The sequence below is a fragment of the Phyllostomus hastatus genome, unplaced genomic scaffold (assembly GCF_019186645.2).
Source record: "Phyllostomus hastatus isolate PE091 unplaced genomic scaffold, TTU_PhHast_1.1 phas_contig_471, whole genome shotgun sequence".
NCBI classification, from domain to species: Eukaryota; Metazoa; Chordata; class Mammalia; order Chiroptera; family Phyllostomidae; genus Phyllostomus; species Phyllostomus hastatus.
The window spans coordinates 1,159,789-1,175,181 of record NW_025333887.1 but is presented as its reverse complement, the minus strand read 5'-3'; the positions used below and the strand labels follow the sequence as shown (position 1 = coordinate 1,175,181).

The 15,393-nt window shown below is 52.6% G+C and overlaps 1 protein-coding gene across 2 annotated transcripts; it reads left to right on the top strand.

Moving 5' to 3' along the window:
• The first annotated feature begins 110 nt into the window (after nucleotides 1-110).
• Nucleotides 111-14,552, top strand: G6PD (glucose-6-phosphate dehydrogenase). Of its 2 annotated transcripts, none has more exons than XM_045845399.1 (13): nucleotides 111-266; nucleotides 1,162-1,289; nucleotides 9,635-9,672; nucleotides 9,763-9,871; nucleotides 10,604-10,821; nucleotides 11,543-11,701; nucleotides 11,815-11,940; nucleotides 12,307-12,400; nucleotides 12,690-12,876; nucleotides 13,155-13,390; nucleotides 13,465-13,541; nucleotides 13,669-13,761; nucleotides 13,851-14,552. In XM_045845399.1, the coding sequence occupies exons 2-13, from the start codon at nucleotides 1,170-1,172 to the stop codon at nucleotides 13,939-13,941; spliced, it is 1,548 nt and encodes a 515-aa protein (XP_045701355.1). In that variant the 5' UTR covers nucleotides 111-266; nucleotides 1,162-1,169; the 3' UTR covers nucleotides 13,942-14,552. The 2 variants fall into 2 exon arrangements, with proteins under 2 accessions (XP_045701355.1, XP_045701354.1); XM_045845398.1 differs by lacking the exon at nucleotides 111-266 and adding an exon at nucleotides 281-572.
• The last annotated feature ends 841 nt before the right edge of the window (nucleotides 14,553-15,393 follow it).

Below are 15,393 nucleotides of genomic sequence, written 5' to 3'. Positions count from 1 at the left end.
CGGATGCCCCGCCCCCTCCCGGGGAGGAGCCACGACAACGCAATTTAATAGGACTGATTTGACCCCAGCCGGCGACCGGTCCGGACCAGAGGGTGGGGCTGTGCTGTGAACGTGGTCTAGGGGGCGTGGCCACGCCACCGGCGGATTTGGAGCCCTTCACGAGGGCGTAAGGCCGCCGGGGGCGGGAGAGAAAGCTGGGTTGTAGGAGTCGGGACTATCCTGTGATGGATACGTGAGCAAACGGCGCGGAGCTGCACGCGGATCTGGTAGGCGTAGGGTACTTGGCACAGCGGCACGGCAAAGCGGCCGGCGCAGGTGCCCAAGGGGCGGGGCGGGCCGGGCCAAGGCTGGGGACCTCGCGCCGAGGGCCAGCCTGCGATGCGCGCGCACCTGCCCGCGCCCCGCCCCCGCAAGGGATGGATCCTTGGAGGCCCCGCCCGCGCGCGCCTCGTCTGAGGCGGTCAGCTCAGATCTGGCGCCCGCCCCCGCTGGTTAAATGGACCGGCGGTTCTCAGGCCCCGGAAACGGCCAGAAACTCCAGGGCTGTGAGCGCGACGGGCGGCGAGGCTCAGGTAACGAGGTGATGGGTGTCACCCCAGCGGACGGGCGTGCTGCGCCGCGAGTCTCTTCGGTGTGCCATGCTTGGGAGCCGGGCAAAATTAAAGGGTCTTATACCATCCCATTGTCCCCATTGGACCCCTGAGGAAACAGACCAGGAGACGGGCGGTGATTTGCCTAGGTCTCCTAGCTTGGCCGGAGGAGGGCTGGAGCTGCGGGGTCTAACTTGCTCCAATTCTGTGGACTTTCCACCTGATTTCCAGGGTAATGTGAACCTAAGGCAGGTCGTGCGGTACTCCAGCAGGGTTTAACTCAGTCCCACAGAACAGAGGCTTTAGTTGGAATCCACTAGTGCTTTGAGTAATTTTATATTGTACACTGTAAAAGAAGGCTGCCCGGGGAGCATGGCCAGAGCCCAGAGCCAGAAGTTTCTAACCCCTAAACATCCTGCCACTGCCCCTGCCCCTACCATTCATAGCCAGTGAGTGGTTTTAATAATCAGACCTCAGCTGGGTGAGAGCCCAAAAGACCTCTCAAGAAAGGGGCCAACTTCTCAATGCTCTTCTGTTCTCTTGCCTTGTTAATAAGTTTTTCTTTCACCAGAGAGCATCATGGCAGAGCAGGTGGCCCTGAGCCGGACCCAGGTGTGCGGGATCCTACGGGAAGAGCTGTACCAGGGTGATGCCTTCCATCAGTCCGAAACACACATCTTCATCATCATGGGTGCTTCGGTGAGTCTCCCCCAGGCTCTGCATCTTAAAATCCAGACTTAGAGTGTGACTTTGCTTTTGGTCCCTTCCTGCTGGGTGTCTGAACTTTTCCAACTGGGCTTTCCCTCTTGCTCCTGCCTGTGTGCCACCCCAGCACCACCTGGTATACACTCACTTCAAGGCATATCTGGAATCTGTGCACAGCCATTGGCTGTAGACCCAGGTCCTAAAGCCAGGGGGTCCTTAGGGACTATCTGATTGGACTTCCTCTTCCCTGGGGAAAACTGAGATGCAAACAGGAGAGACTATTCATTGTGTCTATCTTTTTTAAACCTGTTTGTGACTTGACAAATGTCACACAGTCAGTTAGTTGCAGGGGCAGGATCTGAGGCTCAATCTCCACCTTGTCTCTCTCTACCACGTCAAGTTCCCTGGAGACGAACAGTCAACCTTTGTTTGAACGCTATCTCTTTGCCCCAACTTCCAAGGCCTCCTGAGGAGCTGTGACCTGCCCCATTGCCTAGCCAGTGGCACTACCATTTTGCTCAGATAGGAAAAGCCATGACTCCCACACTGAGGCCTCCTCCCAGTGTAAAGTGTAGAAAAGAGATCTGCTGGGTGGCAAGATGTGTACAGGGGTTGGTGAGATGAGCTGTCAGGGCTCATCTGGAAGTAAAAAGCATTTTTAACCCTGGACGTGACCAAGAATCTGCTAAGCAACACAGGACCATTTTTGCCTGTAACTTACCACATAATCTTGAGGGAGAATTCTACCAAAACTAGTTAGCTCTTGAAAGGATAGGCATTGTCTCTCTGCACCTTTCACACCATGGTCCCCTCAGTCTGGAGGACCTTGATTCTTTGTTCATGCATTATAATGTGCTGCTGCCCTTTGCAGAGACTATTCTCTATCAACTTTGAGATTCTGATCAGAATTGAAAAAAGAAAGCCAGAATGCAGGGCGGAAGGCAGAGCAGGGAAGAAGGGCTCTCAGCCAGTGGGACGGAAGGGAGGTCTTCTGATTCCCCATAACGCCAAGTCTGGGGAGTAAACAGGAGGAGCACACGAGGGAAGGCTTGGCCTCCACCCTGGCCCCAGCCTGGTCCTTAGGGGAGCTATACCTGTGTTGGCCGCCAACCTTATCACCTAGGACTCTGACCATTAGGCCCTTTGTCCAAGAAATAGTTTGGAAGAGAAAGTAACCCAGGATTATTTCTCCTTTTTTCCTCATTCCCATGCCAGCCTGACACAAGGTGCTCTAAAAGAGCATCCCAGACCGCAGTAAATGGCTTACAGTTCCAGACCCTCGACTCTTAGACACTTCATTGAGGGCATCCAAGCTTGCTGTGTAACCTGGGGCAAGTGTCTTGTCTTCTTCCACATAGCAAATGAGACCTTTGAAGCAAGGGTCAGGGTGCTCAGGCTCTGCCAAGCTGCTTCTGTGACTCCTCACTGCCTTCACCCTGTGGGCTAGCTTGGGATTGGGCAACTTTGTTTCTTTGTAATCAGTAGGGTTCCCCTTTGTTCTCCTCTGCTCTAAGAGTGACAACCAGAGGCTTCTAGAGCAGAAGTGGGGAAGTGCCACTCCAGCAGGGTGGACTGGGGGAGGACAGGGTTTTCTCCAAAAAAGAACCTTGTTTGTCTGTCCATCCTTCTGTTCAAGGGGGCTGGAGCAGGGTGGGCTGGCCTCCCACACTCAGGGAGCACCTAGAACAGCTCCCAAAAATCCAACCTCCTGTGCCTGCTCCTTCCATGTAGAAGGTAGGCAGGGTGGTAGTGTGGGAAACCAGTGAGTTTTCTGTGTATTCATCCAGCAAATGGTGATCAAGTGCCTCCTCTGCAGCGCAGAGGCACAGGCCCCACCCTCCTCCTGGGACCTGTGTATTAGGGGACCAGGACCCAAGGTGAATTAGCAGCCCAGTAAGAATTCAGAGTGGCACATGTGACAGAAGACACAAATGGGCCCTTGTGTTCCCAGCCCCATTCCTCAGCATGTAAATCTGATGAGGAGGGCCTTCAGAGCGAGGCTTGCAGAGCCAGGGCCAGGAGCCGATACAGAGCACACAGTAACTGGCAGGTCCCCCAGGGCAGGCTGGGCCCATGTCGCCATCCTGTGTTCTTTCCTCCTCCCTCGCTCACTTACCCAACCCTCACCCGCACACCCCGCTTCCTTCCTGGGGGCATCATGATGTTACCCAATGGGCTTAGAGCTGCTCTCTGTTCCCTCTGCTGTGTAGCCACTTCCCCCACCTTCTCAGGATTCCCAACCCCAACCAGTCCAGAAAGCAATGAAAAGAAACCAGTTTTTCCCTACAGACCAGCATGGGGTGGTCTGCAGATCCTTGGGCCTGGCAGATCACTTCCTCCCCCATCTGATAGGACCTCTACCAGACTAGAATGACTCCTCCAGGGGATGTAGAGAGGAAGGGGGGTAAGAGAAAGAGATAGGACAGGGGGTCTGCTTGGACAGGATAGGCTTACTGCATGGTCCTCAGTGAGCCCCTTATCTCTCTGGGCCTCAGTCTTGCCACCTGGACCACAAGCACCATGGGCTCAATGGGTGCTCAGGACCCATCTCAATGTACAAGGAAAGGATGACCTGGCAGCCCCGGCCGCTCCCTTTCCTTGGAATGTTTCTGCACTGCCTTCCCCTTGGGCTGATAAGATTCTTGCTGTGTCATGATGATATTGGCACCCCCCCAAAGCCCTGGTGATTCATGAGCCCTAGAGTGGAGGAGGGAGGCCCTTTTGTTGACTTTGCAGCCAAGCTTACCTCAGCAGCCCCCAGTTCTCTCATCCTTGGCAAGGAGCCATCTGTGCCCCACCCAACACCCAGGCTCCACCCTGGGAAACCCAAGCAGACCCTTGACCTGAGTGACCCAGGGTGGATGGGATGGCCCACCTCTACAGGGCCTCCAGCTGGCAGCCAACCCCTGGCGCTCTCTGCCACACCTTCTGCCCTAAAATCCTCACAGACAGACATCAGCAGTGGTTTGGGCTTATAAGACAGGATACTGAAGTCAAACCTGAACGACAACAAGCAGGTGGTAGCCCAGGTTCTTTGGCTCCAGCCAGGCCAGATATTGGTAGCTGGAGATCCCAATCAGGTCCTGCTTCTCCAGCTAAGTCACCACGTCCCCAGACAGCTCCTTCCCAGCTGTGGTCCTCAAGCAAAATTGAAAAGTCCAGGAAAGATTGCCGTATCTCACCACGAGCCCCTATAAATTTGTGCTTAGATTCAGTCAATGTCTTCCCACATTCCTTCTTGCAAAGGAGTCCAGCCCTAGCCAGCAGGGAAGGGAGCCCAGACACGGCAGCTGCCAGACTACCCCCCCCCCCGGCCACTGCCCTGGTCCCACATCACCTCTTCCTTGGGTGACTTGGAGTCCAGCAGACCTGCTGGCTGCAAGGGCTGAGCTAAACAAGACCAGCAGGTTCTATCGCTAATTAATCCCAAAGGCAGTAGCAAGAACAAACAGCTTGGGGTGCGGGGCACTGTGACTCAGCAGAAGGGAAACTCATCCCCTGCCACCAGTCTATTGCCCATAGTCTGTCCTGATTCCTCACAGCCTACTGGAATTTGATGGTAAGCAAACTTTTCCTGCCATGAGGAAGGCTGGGAGAAGTTTGCAGGTTGTGTTTCTCATTGTTTCTCCTGGGGGCTAGTCCCCAGCAAGCCCTCTCTGGAACCAGCAGGGCCAACGCGGAGCCAAAGTGACAGAAGCAGAGTCCCCATCCAGCCCCACTGGTGGGAGAGGGTAAAAGCTGGCACTGACAATTAGCCATGAGTAGTACCTCTGTGGGGGCCATTGGGCACTGAGGGACATGGAGGGGAATCTCAAAGCCCAGACTAGGGGGTCAGAGCTGGACCTTGAAGGACCAGTGAGGGCAGCCGTCTGATGGGGCTGTGGCAGCACATCATGTGGAAGGCGGCAGTCACAATAGAGACCAGAGCATTTGGGAGAGCAGTTGGCAGGCTTGAGCAGGGGCACTGGCACAGTGTACCCTTGTTTGGGGACTGCCCATTTTGGAAATGTGGGGTCCCAATGGAGCCTGGAGAAGGCCAGTAGACATGTTACTTGTGTGAACTTGGTGCTCGGTGGACTTGGGTCTGGAAGACACTTGGAGTTGTCCACATGCAGGTCCCCACCTAAAGCCCTGGGTAGAGGTCCAGTCACCCAAGGAGACTGGAAGTGAAGCAAAGAACAGAGGAACAGGAACATTCAAGACCCCAGACATCCCTGAGCTCCCACAGAGCCTGCTGTCTCAGAAATGGCCTTCCCCTATCCCCACCCATAGTAAGGTGGGATTTCCTGCCCAGGAGTACCCTCCCCCAGGCCTCCAGTGCCTCCCTAACTGCCTGTCTCCAGGGAGATTTTAACCAGATAGGGATTGCTTTGGTTCCAGTGGTGTGGCCTCCTTTTTTTTCTGCCTGGGGCAAATTCAGATCCACTCCAGCCTAGCATGTTCCCCCCTCCAAGTGGTTGGCAGCGCTCAGTGGACAACCCACGCCCATCCTGTGCTCCAATTACAGGGCAGGCAGATGAAAGGGCTCCCTGCTTTGTTCTCCAGGAGCCTGTGACCATCCTTACCCCTTCCTCTTCTACCTGGAGGGGGAATTCAGTTGTTAGTTTATAAAATTTAAGACTGTTGGAATGACTACAGCAAATGAACTGGAGCTTGAGAAGAAACTGTGATTCTTTCTAGTGAGACTTCCGTCAGATTTGTGGGATTCACCATATCGTTGCTCACAGTTGCTGTGTGTCCCACCCTTGCTTTCATTTTGGAATATTTCTCAAGTACACAAAGTCAACAAAACAGCTCTATGCACAGCCACTGTCCATCACCCAGCTCCCACAGCATTCTGTTACCTTGCTTTTATCCTTTCCCTACCCTCTGCTCAGTTGTTTTTTTAGTCTTGCTCTTTTTTTTTTTAAGGAGGGGTGTGTGTGTGTGTGTGTGTGTGTGTGTGTGTTTCAAGATTTTGTTTATTTTTAGAGAAAGGGGAAGGAGAAAGAGGGAAACATCAATGTGTTGCCTCTAGCGCCCCCACTGGGGACCTGGCCCACAACTCAAGCATGCGCCCTGACGGAGTCAACCAGGTCTGCAGGCTGGAGCTCAATCCACTGAGCCACACCAGCCAGTGCAGTCTTGGTCTTTTTAAGGCAAAATGTGCACACATTGAGATATCAGATCTTAACTGCAATTGGTCACAAGTCTTTATGATGATACAAGATGTTTCCATCTCCCCAGGAAATTCTTGGATGGCCTTCCCAGCCAATCCACTCCCTGCTCCAGGCAACCACTGATATAATTTCTATCACAATAGATTAGTTTTCACCTATTCTAGAGCTTCATTTAAGTGAACTCAAAGAGTAATTTGCCTCAGCGTGTTTTTGAGACACCACTTCATTGCTTATTGTTGGCTGAGTAGTATCCCATTGAGTGAATATACTGTTTGCCCATCTACCTGTTGATTCACTTGAGCATTGGGGTGGTTTTCAGCTTGGGGATATCGTAAATTAAGGCTGTTATGAACATCCATGTACAAGCATTTGCTTTACATCCTCTCCATCCCTTGGTGTTGTCCATCTTTCAGAGTACAGCCAATTCTAATGGATATTAAGTGGTATCTCCTTGTAGTTTAATTTGCATTTTTCTCACAAGTGATGATTTTGAACACTTTCTCATGTGTTTATTAGCCATTCATTTTTCTTCCTTGTGAAGTACATGATCAAGTCTTTTACCCATTTTTAATTGGGTTGTTTTTTTACTATGGTGCAGAAGTGGCTTGTATATTCTGGAAATAGATAAATTTGGTGGCTATTTTCTCCCAGTCTATGGCTTGTCTATTCCACTTCTTAATAGTGTCTTATGAACAGGAGTTTTTTAATTTTGATGAAGCCTTAATTTTTCAGTTCTTTCTGGTTATTGTTTTCTGTGCTCTAAGAAATCTTTGTTTACTCTCATCTATTGATTTATTTAATCTAGCAACCTTGCTAAACTCTCATTAATTATAATAATTTGTCTGTAGCTTGGTTTGAGGTGGTTCTATTTCAGTAGACAAGACTGTCAGCCATTGTACAAGTAACACCAGTTGTTTTGGGTTTGTTTGTTTATTTGTTTGTTTTGCTTCCTCTCTCACCCTTACATCATTTTCATTCTGCCACCTTGCTGTGCTGGCTAGGGCCTCTAGTTGGTCTTGGACTGGGGGCAATAAGACCCTGGCCAGGTAGCTCAGTTAGAGCATCATCCCAATACACCAAGGTTGTGGGCTCTATCCTCAGCCAGAGCACATATAAGAATCAGCCAATGAATGCATAAATAAGTGGAGCAACAAATTGATGTTTCCTTCTTTTCTCTCCCTCTCTCTAAAATTAGTAAATAAAAGAAATTCTTAAAGCTAGTAGAAGGCACTCTTCTTGCACCTGGTGGTTACTTTTTAAAAAAGATTTTGTTCATTTATTTCTAGAGAGAAGGGAAGGAAGGGAAAAAGAGAGGGTGAGAAACATTGATGTGTGAGAGACACATCCATCAGTTGCCTCTCACACACCCCCGACCGGGAACCTGACACCTGGCCTGCAACCCAGGCACATTCCCTGACTGGGAATGGAACCAGCAACCTTTGGGTTTGCAGGCCAGTGTTCATTCCACTCAGCCACACCAGCCAGGGTGCTCCTGATAGTTTAAAGGGGATTATCTCAACATTTTCCCCCTATGTATGATCTTTATGGGGCTTTTATAGGTACCTTTTATCAAGGTAAGTGAGGAAGTTCCCTTTTATTCCTAATTTGATAAGAGTTCTTACCGTGGTAGATGTTGAATTCTGTACAACACTTTATCTACATCTGGTGAGTTTAGCAAGGTTTCCGGGTTTTTAAAAATCAATAGATAGGAGTAAGACAGTGGTTCCTTAAAGCTTTTTTATTTACTCTGATACTGTGGTGAATTTCATTCATTTTCTGTTTTTGAATATCAAGCCAACCTGTTGTTCCCAAGATGCCTCCCAATTTGGCTCTAACACGTAACATTTATAACATTGCAGGACTGGGTTTGCTTATGGTTTTTTGCAGGATTTTGCATCTGCACTTGTGAATGTGAATGAGACAGGCCAAAGAGTTCCCACATACCTTTCTTATAGGTCTCAGGACCAAGCCTCTGCAGGCCCCATAAAGTGGCTTAATGAGTGCTTCCTATTCTGTTTGCAGCAGAGTTTGTCTCAGACTGGAGCGCTTGCTTCCTGGCGTTGTTGTAGAACCCGTTGGCAAAGATTCCTGTGCCAGGGTCAAGGTTGGGGTTGTCTTGGTGGGAAGGTTTAGTGACCGCAGTCCTGTTTCCTTAATGACCATTGCCCACTCAGGTCTTTTACTCCATTTTGGTAGGTTGGATTTTTCAAGAAATTTGTCCATGTCTGGGTTGTGGTCCAGGTCCACGTTAGAGGGTGCATGAGAGGCAACCACACATTGATGTTTCTCTCCCTTTCTTTCTCCCTCCCTTCCCCTCTCTCTAAAAATAAATAATAAAATCTCTCTCTCGCTCTCTCTCTCCCTTTTTTTTTTTTTTTAAAGAAATGTGTCCATTGCATCTAAGTTGTCAATGTGGAGTAAGGCTGTTCATAAAATCCTCTCATGTGTTGCCTGGTTGAGATTTTGTCCCATTGCCTTCATAATTCTTGGTGCCGTTTAAAAAGCAATCTTGCCAGAGAGTTGTCTGTTTTTTATTAGTCTTTTCAAGCACCAGCTTTTGGCTTTCTTCATCTTTTGGTTTGTTGTGTGTTTTTTTCCATTGTTTCCCACCTTGTAAATTTTTTTTGGCTTAAAAAGCCTGCTGTCCTTTTTCTAACTTCTTCAATTGAATGCTTAGCTCATTAGTTTCAAGTCATTTCCTTTTTTTTCCCCTAACATAAGCATTTAAGGCCACCTATCACAAGTTTTGGTATGTGCTGCTTCCACTGCCATTTGGTTCTAGTGAATGGAGTTTTCAAGTTTCCATGTTTAGCTCATGAACTGTTTAGAAATGGGCTTTTTGGTTTGGGTTTGGTTCCTCTTGCTTGCACTGAGACCAGAGATCATGGTGTTTGTGACTGACTGCAGGGAGGCCAGGTTGGTCGTGGTGCTTCCTGGCCAGCACAAGGTGCATCCACTTCAACGTGGCTCCTGCGATATATGTGGGCACTGTTAGTTCAGGGTCGGGATAAAGGACTAGCATAGGCTCTAATTCAAGCTCCTCTGACTACATACAGGAGCAAAACAGGTATGCCTATGGTTGAGTGGTGACCCTGAGTGGGTACTGGGTCTCCAAGTGGGGAGATGATCTAGGTTCATGTCTCCAGCTTCTCCTAACCATGCCTGTTCCCTCTGCCACAGGGCGACCTGGCCAAGAAGAAGATCTACCCCACCATCTGGTAAGCAGCCTTCTCCACTGCCCCACTGCCCCTTGCCCTCTCACCTTCATTGCCCTCCCTGCCCTGGCCACAACCATGCTCTGCCCTCAGGTGGCTGTTCCGGGATGGCCTTCTACCCGAAAACACCTTCATTGTGGGTTATGCCCGCTCCCGCCTGACAGTGGCCGATATCCGCAAGCAGAGCGAGCCCTACTTCAAAGTGAGTAGCTTCTGGGTTCTCTGAAGGAAGTACCCCCCCTCACCCCGTTCAAGGATGCCCTTCCCTCCTCCCATCCCACTTTCTGTTCTTCCTCCCCTCAGGCCCTGCCCTTCTCTCTCTGTCCTGAGGGCAGGGCCATGTTAGGACAGTCACCTGGGGCCACTCACACCCAAGCACTTCTCATCCTTGCCCTCCACAAAACCACCCACACCACACTGCGGAACTGGCACGGAAAACTCTGCCTACCTGCTCCTGCCACTCCCCAATGACAGGAGCAGTGCAGGGAGCCTGCGAGCCTGGGACCCCTGTTTCCCATCTCACCTTCTTGTGGACTCACTGTGCCCCAGGGCTAGGGGTAAAGAAGCCTCTTTACCATGGAAACCCTACAGATTTGGGTTTTTCCAACACACTGTAGTTTGGTGTAATGACTTTAGAGAGAGAGATTTTTCTCCAGTATGTTTCTCCCCGGTCAAACATTCCTGAAGTTTGACTTCTGTCTTGGGGCACGAGGTCCCCAAGGGTGATGGTGCCCATCGTGGGCCTGGCCTGGGACTGCTAGGTCCCCATCTGCTGTAGTGACACACGTCACCTTGGCGCCCCTGCTTGGATGTGCAAAACTGACAAAGTAGGGGTGAGCCCCATGTGGGGCCAGGATGGCTGACTTCCATAGGAGCCTGTCCTGGCTGTGGGAAAAGCGAGGAAGGACTAACATCCCTTGTCCGTCTTTCCCAGGCCACCCCAGAGGAGAAGCCCAAGCTGGAGGAGTTCTTCTCCCGCAACTCCTACGTGGCTGGCCAGTATGATCACGTAGCATCCTATGAGCACCTCAACAACCACATGAACACCCTCTGCCAGGGGTCACCTGCCAACCGCCTCTTCTACCTGGCCTTGCCCCCCACTGTCTATGAGGCCGTCACCAAGAACATCCGAGAGACCTGCATGAGCCAAACGTAAGACTTGCCTCCTGCCCTTCCTTCCTGCCTGCGTGGTGTGCCGTGCCTTGGTCTGGCCAGCCCTGGCAGCTGTCCACAGTCTCTGGGGCACACTGCTCTAGGGAATCCGAAAACTAAGAATGCCCCATTTGTTCGCTACGTGAATTAGCTCCACAAAGAACGGAAGAGTCTGTAAATATGGTAGCTTTCTGACGTTCTTGCTGAAAAGGCTACTACATGTATTTACATTTTAAATCCTCGTGTAAATCCTCAGGGTCTTATCTGTATCACTAGAAATCCAGCTATTCCTGGAAGCAGTCCCCACAGTAGCTCAGGGTGGCAGTGTGGCTCCATGAAACTGCTAGTTGCTGCTTTTCTGGCTTTTTGGTGTTTCCTAGGGTTCCCTTCATGGTCACCAGGTGGCAGTGTTGCCCCACAAAAATCCTGCTGCCTGGGCTTGGGCACCGCGCTGTTTTCCCCAAGCAGAAACCATCTTTCACTTTGTCCTGGTTTTGAAAGCCAAACGCCATGTTGACTCTCAGTGGGGACTAAGAAGGGGACTTTTTCCCATTTTAAAACTCATGGAGATAACTGCCCTTGATGTCCCCTCCTGCTCCCCCACTTGCCCTGGAGCCAGTTCTGTCCCCACTCCCTGAGGACAGGTTATCGGGGGCGATAAGGTTCTAGCCCCTGTTCCCCAGTGAGCATGTGGGAATGATGCCACTCTGGGCTCCTGCAGAGGCTGGAACCGGGTCATTGTGGAGAAGCCCTTCGGGAGGGACCTGCAGAGCTCCGACCGGCTGTCCAACCACATCTCCTCCCTTTTCTGTGAGGACCAGATCTACCGCATCGACCACTACCTGGGCAAGGAGATGGTCCAGAACCTCATGGTGCTGAGGTGCAGCTGGGGCCGGGGCCGGGGCAGGGGCAGGCACTGGGGGGCCTCACCTGCCCTGCAGCTGCCCCATCAGATGCAGCACCAGCCTCTGCCCTGCCCCTCCCTCCCTGCAGATTTGCCAACAGGATCTTCAGTCCCATATGGAACCGGGACAACGTCGCCTGTGTCATCCTCACCTTCAAGGAGCCCTTTGGTACTGAGGGTCGCGGGGGCTACTTCGATGAATTTGGGATCATCCGGTAAGAGCCCATGTCCTCCTTCCTATGACGCCCATATAGGCATAGGGCACAACCCTGCCTCCCTGCAGGGTCACCCCTCTCTGTTCTAGGGGACTCCTCCTTCCCTGCCCCAAAGTTCAAATTCTGCAGTGAGAGTATCTGATTAGTCAGTGGTACCTATGAAGGGAAGGTCACTACCTCTTTCCTTGCCTTGAGGGGACCTGGCAGACACTGAGGATCAGGAAGCAACTTGTTGCTCAAAAGTCCCACTTGAAGCCCCTGCCCCTAGAACCTGGCCAGCAGGGTGGGGCTGAGGCTGGCTCACTCCTCACACCTTTCTTCCAACGTGGAAGCCCCTGACCTGAGTTCCACCTGTTTCCCTGCCAGGGATGTGATGCAGAACCACCTGCTGCAGATGCTGTGTCTGGTGGCCATGGAGAAGCCTGCCTCCACTGACTCAGATGATGTCCGTGACGAGAAGGTGGGTGGCGGGGCACCCCCGGCCCTTGGTGCCAGCCCTGGAAACCAGCCCTGAGCAAGGGGTGCATTGGGCTGGGACTCAGAAGCCCAAGATGTCAAGTGGCAGGACAAAGTGACTGCTGTGCAACCAAGGGCATACCCCTTGCCTCTCTAAGTCTCGGCTGCTTCAGAAAAAAAAAGGGGGTGTTTCTGGGAGGCCTTCGGGTCACGTGACTCATACTCTGTCCCATGCATGGGGCTGCTCCACCTTTTTACCCAAGAGACCCCTGTTTCCCCCACCTCTTTCCCAGGTCAAGGTGTTGAAATGTATCTCAGAGGCACAGCTGGAAAATGTGGTCTTGGGCCAGTATGTGGGGAATCCCAACAGAGAGGGTGAGGCCACCAAAGGCTACCTGGATGACCCCACAGTGCCTCGGGGGTCCACCACTGCCACCTTCGCGGCTGTTGTCCTCTATGTGGAGAATGAGAGGTGGGACGGTAGGTGACATCTTTGAGCCTGGCAGGCAGGCTGGTGAGCCCTCACAGAGCTCTTCTCCCTGGGGTCCGACCCACTCAGTGGCATCGGGCAGCCCACAAGGGATGCTGGAACAATGAGAGCCCGTAGGGTGGGACCTTGCCACACACATACACACCTTCATTGGCACATACCCTGTCAGATTCGCTTACACACACTCCCTCGTACTCTCATACACATGCAACATGTGGTCTGGGCTGCTAGCAGAGCCGGTTCTGAGGCCAGCCTTGTCCCCACACAGGGGTGCCCTTCATCCTGCGCTGTGGCAAAGCCCTGAATGAGCGCAAGGCTGAGGTGCGTTTGCAGTTCCGCGACGTGGCTGGAGACATCTTCCAACAGCAATGCAAGCGCAACGAGCTGGTGATCCGTGTGCAGCCCAATGAGGCCGTGTACACCAAGATGATGACCAAGAAGCCTGGCATGTTCTTCAACCCCGAGGAGTCAGAGCTGGACCTGACCTATGGCAACAGATACAAGGTAGGTACCTAGCCGAGGGTGGAGCCGGAGGTCCCAGTGTGCACAGGTAGCCTCAGGGACACCCTCTTTTGCAGAACGTGAAGCTCCCTGATGCATATGAGCGCCTCATCCTGGATGTCTTCTGTGGGAGCCAGATGCACTTTGTGCGCAGGTGAGGGGGGTACCAATGCCATGTGCAATGGGGCTGGACTGGACTCCAGGCAGTGGGGATGGCCTGCCCCCTCCCTTTCTCCCTCCATGTCCCCACATCCCCCCAAAGCCACAGTGTGTCCCCTCAGTGACGAGCTTCGGGAGGCCTGGCGGATCTTCACCCCACTGCTGCACAGGATCGAGCGTGAGAAGCCCCAGCCCATCCCCTACATTTATGGCAGGTGAGGGGGTGGGCAGGGCAGGAGGGATGGGTGGGGGACACTGGACTGGGGGCTCCCTCATGTCTCCCTTCTGCCTGTCTCTCTGTCAGCCGAGGCCCAGCGGAAGCAGATGAGCTGATGAAGAGAGTGGGTTTCCAGTATGAGGGTACCTACAAATGGGTGAATCCTCACAAGCTCTAAGCACCAGGCCCCTCCCCATCCCCTGTCTGTCTCTGCCTTTCCCACCTTCCCACTGCCTGACCCCGCATCAGGAGGAGTTTGGGACCACAGGCCTCAATTGCACATTCCTGGCCTTGGGCGCAGCTACATTCCTCAACTACCGACACTCGACCACACTGTGATCGTCCGCAGCCAACCCTGGCCCTGCCTGAGCCAGCTTCTGTCTATGGGACTGAGCCCCAATGGAAGGAAGGAAGAGTGGCCCCTCCATTTGTCCCAGGCTTCAGCCTAGGACAGGAGTTAGGGATGAGGTGGAGTATCAAAGGGACAGTGGCCAACCCAGGCCCCCATTGGCTACGGGCAAGCTCCTCAGGACCTGGGGGAAGGGGGCAAATGTGTCCACACCAGCCTCAGGGCCACTCTACATTCCTGATCACTTGCCAGAGGGGACTTCCATGCTGTCCAGCCATCCCCCATGTCTTGGGCCCCCTGAATGTCCCTCTGCCCCACCAGGCCAACTCTGTACTCCATGGCTCACCCCACCTGCAGGTTCCCCCCTTGCTATTAGAAAAGCAGAAGCAGCAGGTGGGATGCCCCACCTCAGCCCCTGCCATTAAATGCAGACAGATGCACCTGTCCCCTGGTTTTGTTCTTGCCACCTGTGACTGCAGAGGAGGGTACCTGCCCCTGAGGCCAGCCTACCTGGTAGAGGGCCTCTAGCCACCTGCCTTTCTCAGGACCCACCTCTCACCCCCTCCCTGTCTCCCACTTGCCACTAGTGGCTGGGCTAGGAACCTGGATGTCCTTCACCCTGACCCCATGTCCTGTCATGACCCAGTCCTGCATTGCAGTGCCTCCAAAGTCCCCCTTGCCTCTGTGCCTTCATTCTGCCCCACTCCATGGGATACAAGGATAGATCAAGTTATTTTCATCTTCCACCTTCACGCTTCGCTGAGCATCCGCCCACATGGATCTCCACCCTGACTGTTCCTGCCCCGGTCAGGTCACTTTAGGGCACAGGTGGCAAACACGAGGCCTGTAGACCAAATCCAGCCCAGCACCTTGTTTCTGCCTGGTGACAGCACCAAGCCCTCACTTAACTGTTAAGGAGTAGTTACATGTATACAGTCCTAAAATTACATTCTACCCTTTTTGAAGGCAACTGTGAGGCTGATGTAGCCCCTGGTGAGTTTGACACTCCTGCTTCAGGGACTCGGGGAAGGCCGTTTACACACATTGCCGTCCCACAAAAGTAAACAGCATTTAGGAAGGAAAGGCAGCAGGAGTTTGTGACTAACATCAGATGCTAAGAGGGAGGGGATAGATTAGGGAGGTACCACAGCTTGGCCACTCGGAGGCCAACGGCTGGGGTCCTGAGGTCATAGAGTCTGCTTGTTTTTGTTCCCCAGAGCTGCTGTAACAGTGTTCCCCCGGGGGGGGCTTAAGACAACTTGTTTGTCCCTTCACAGTTCT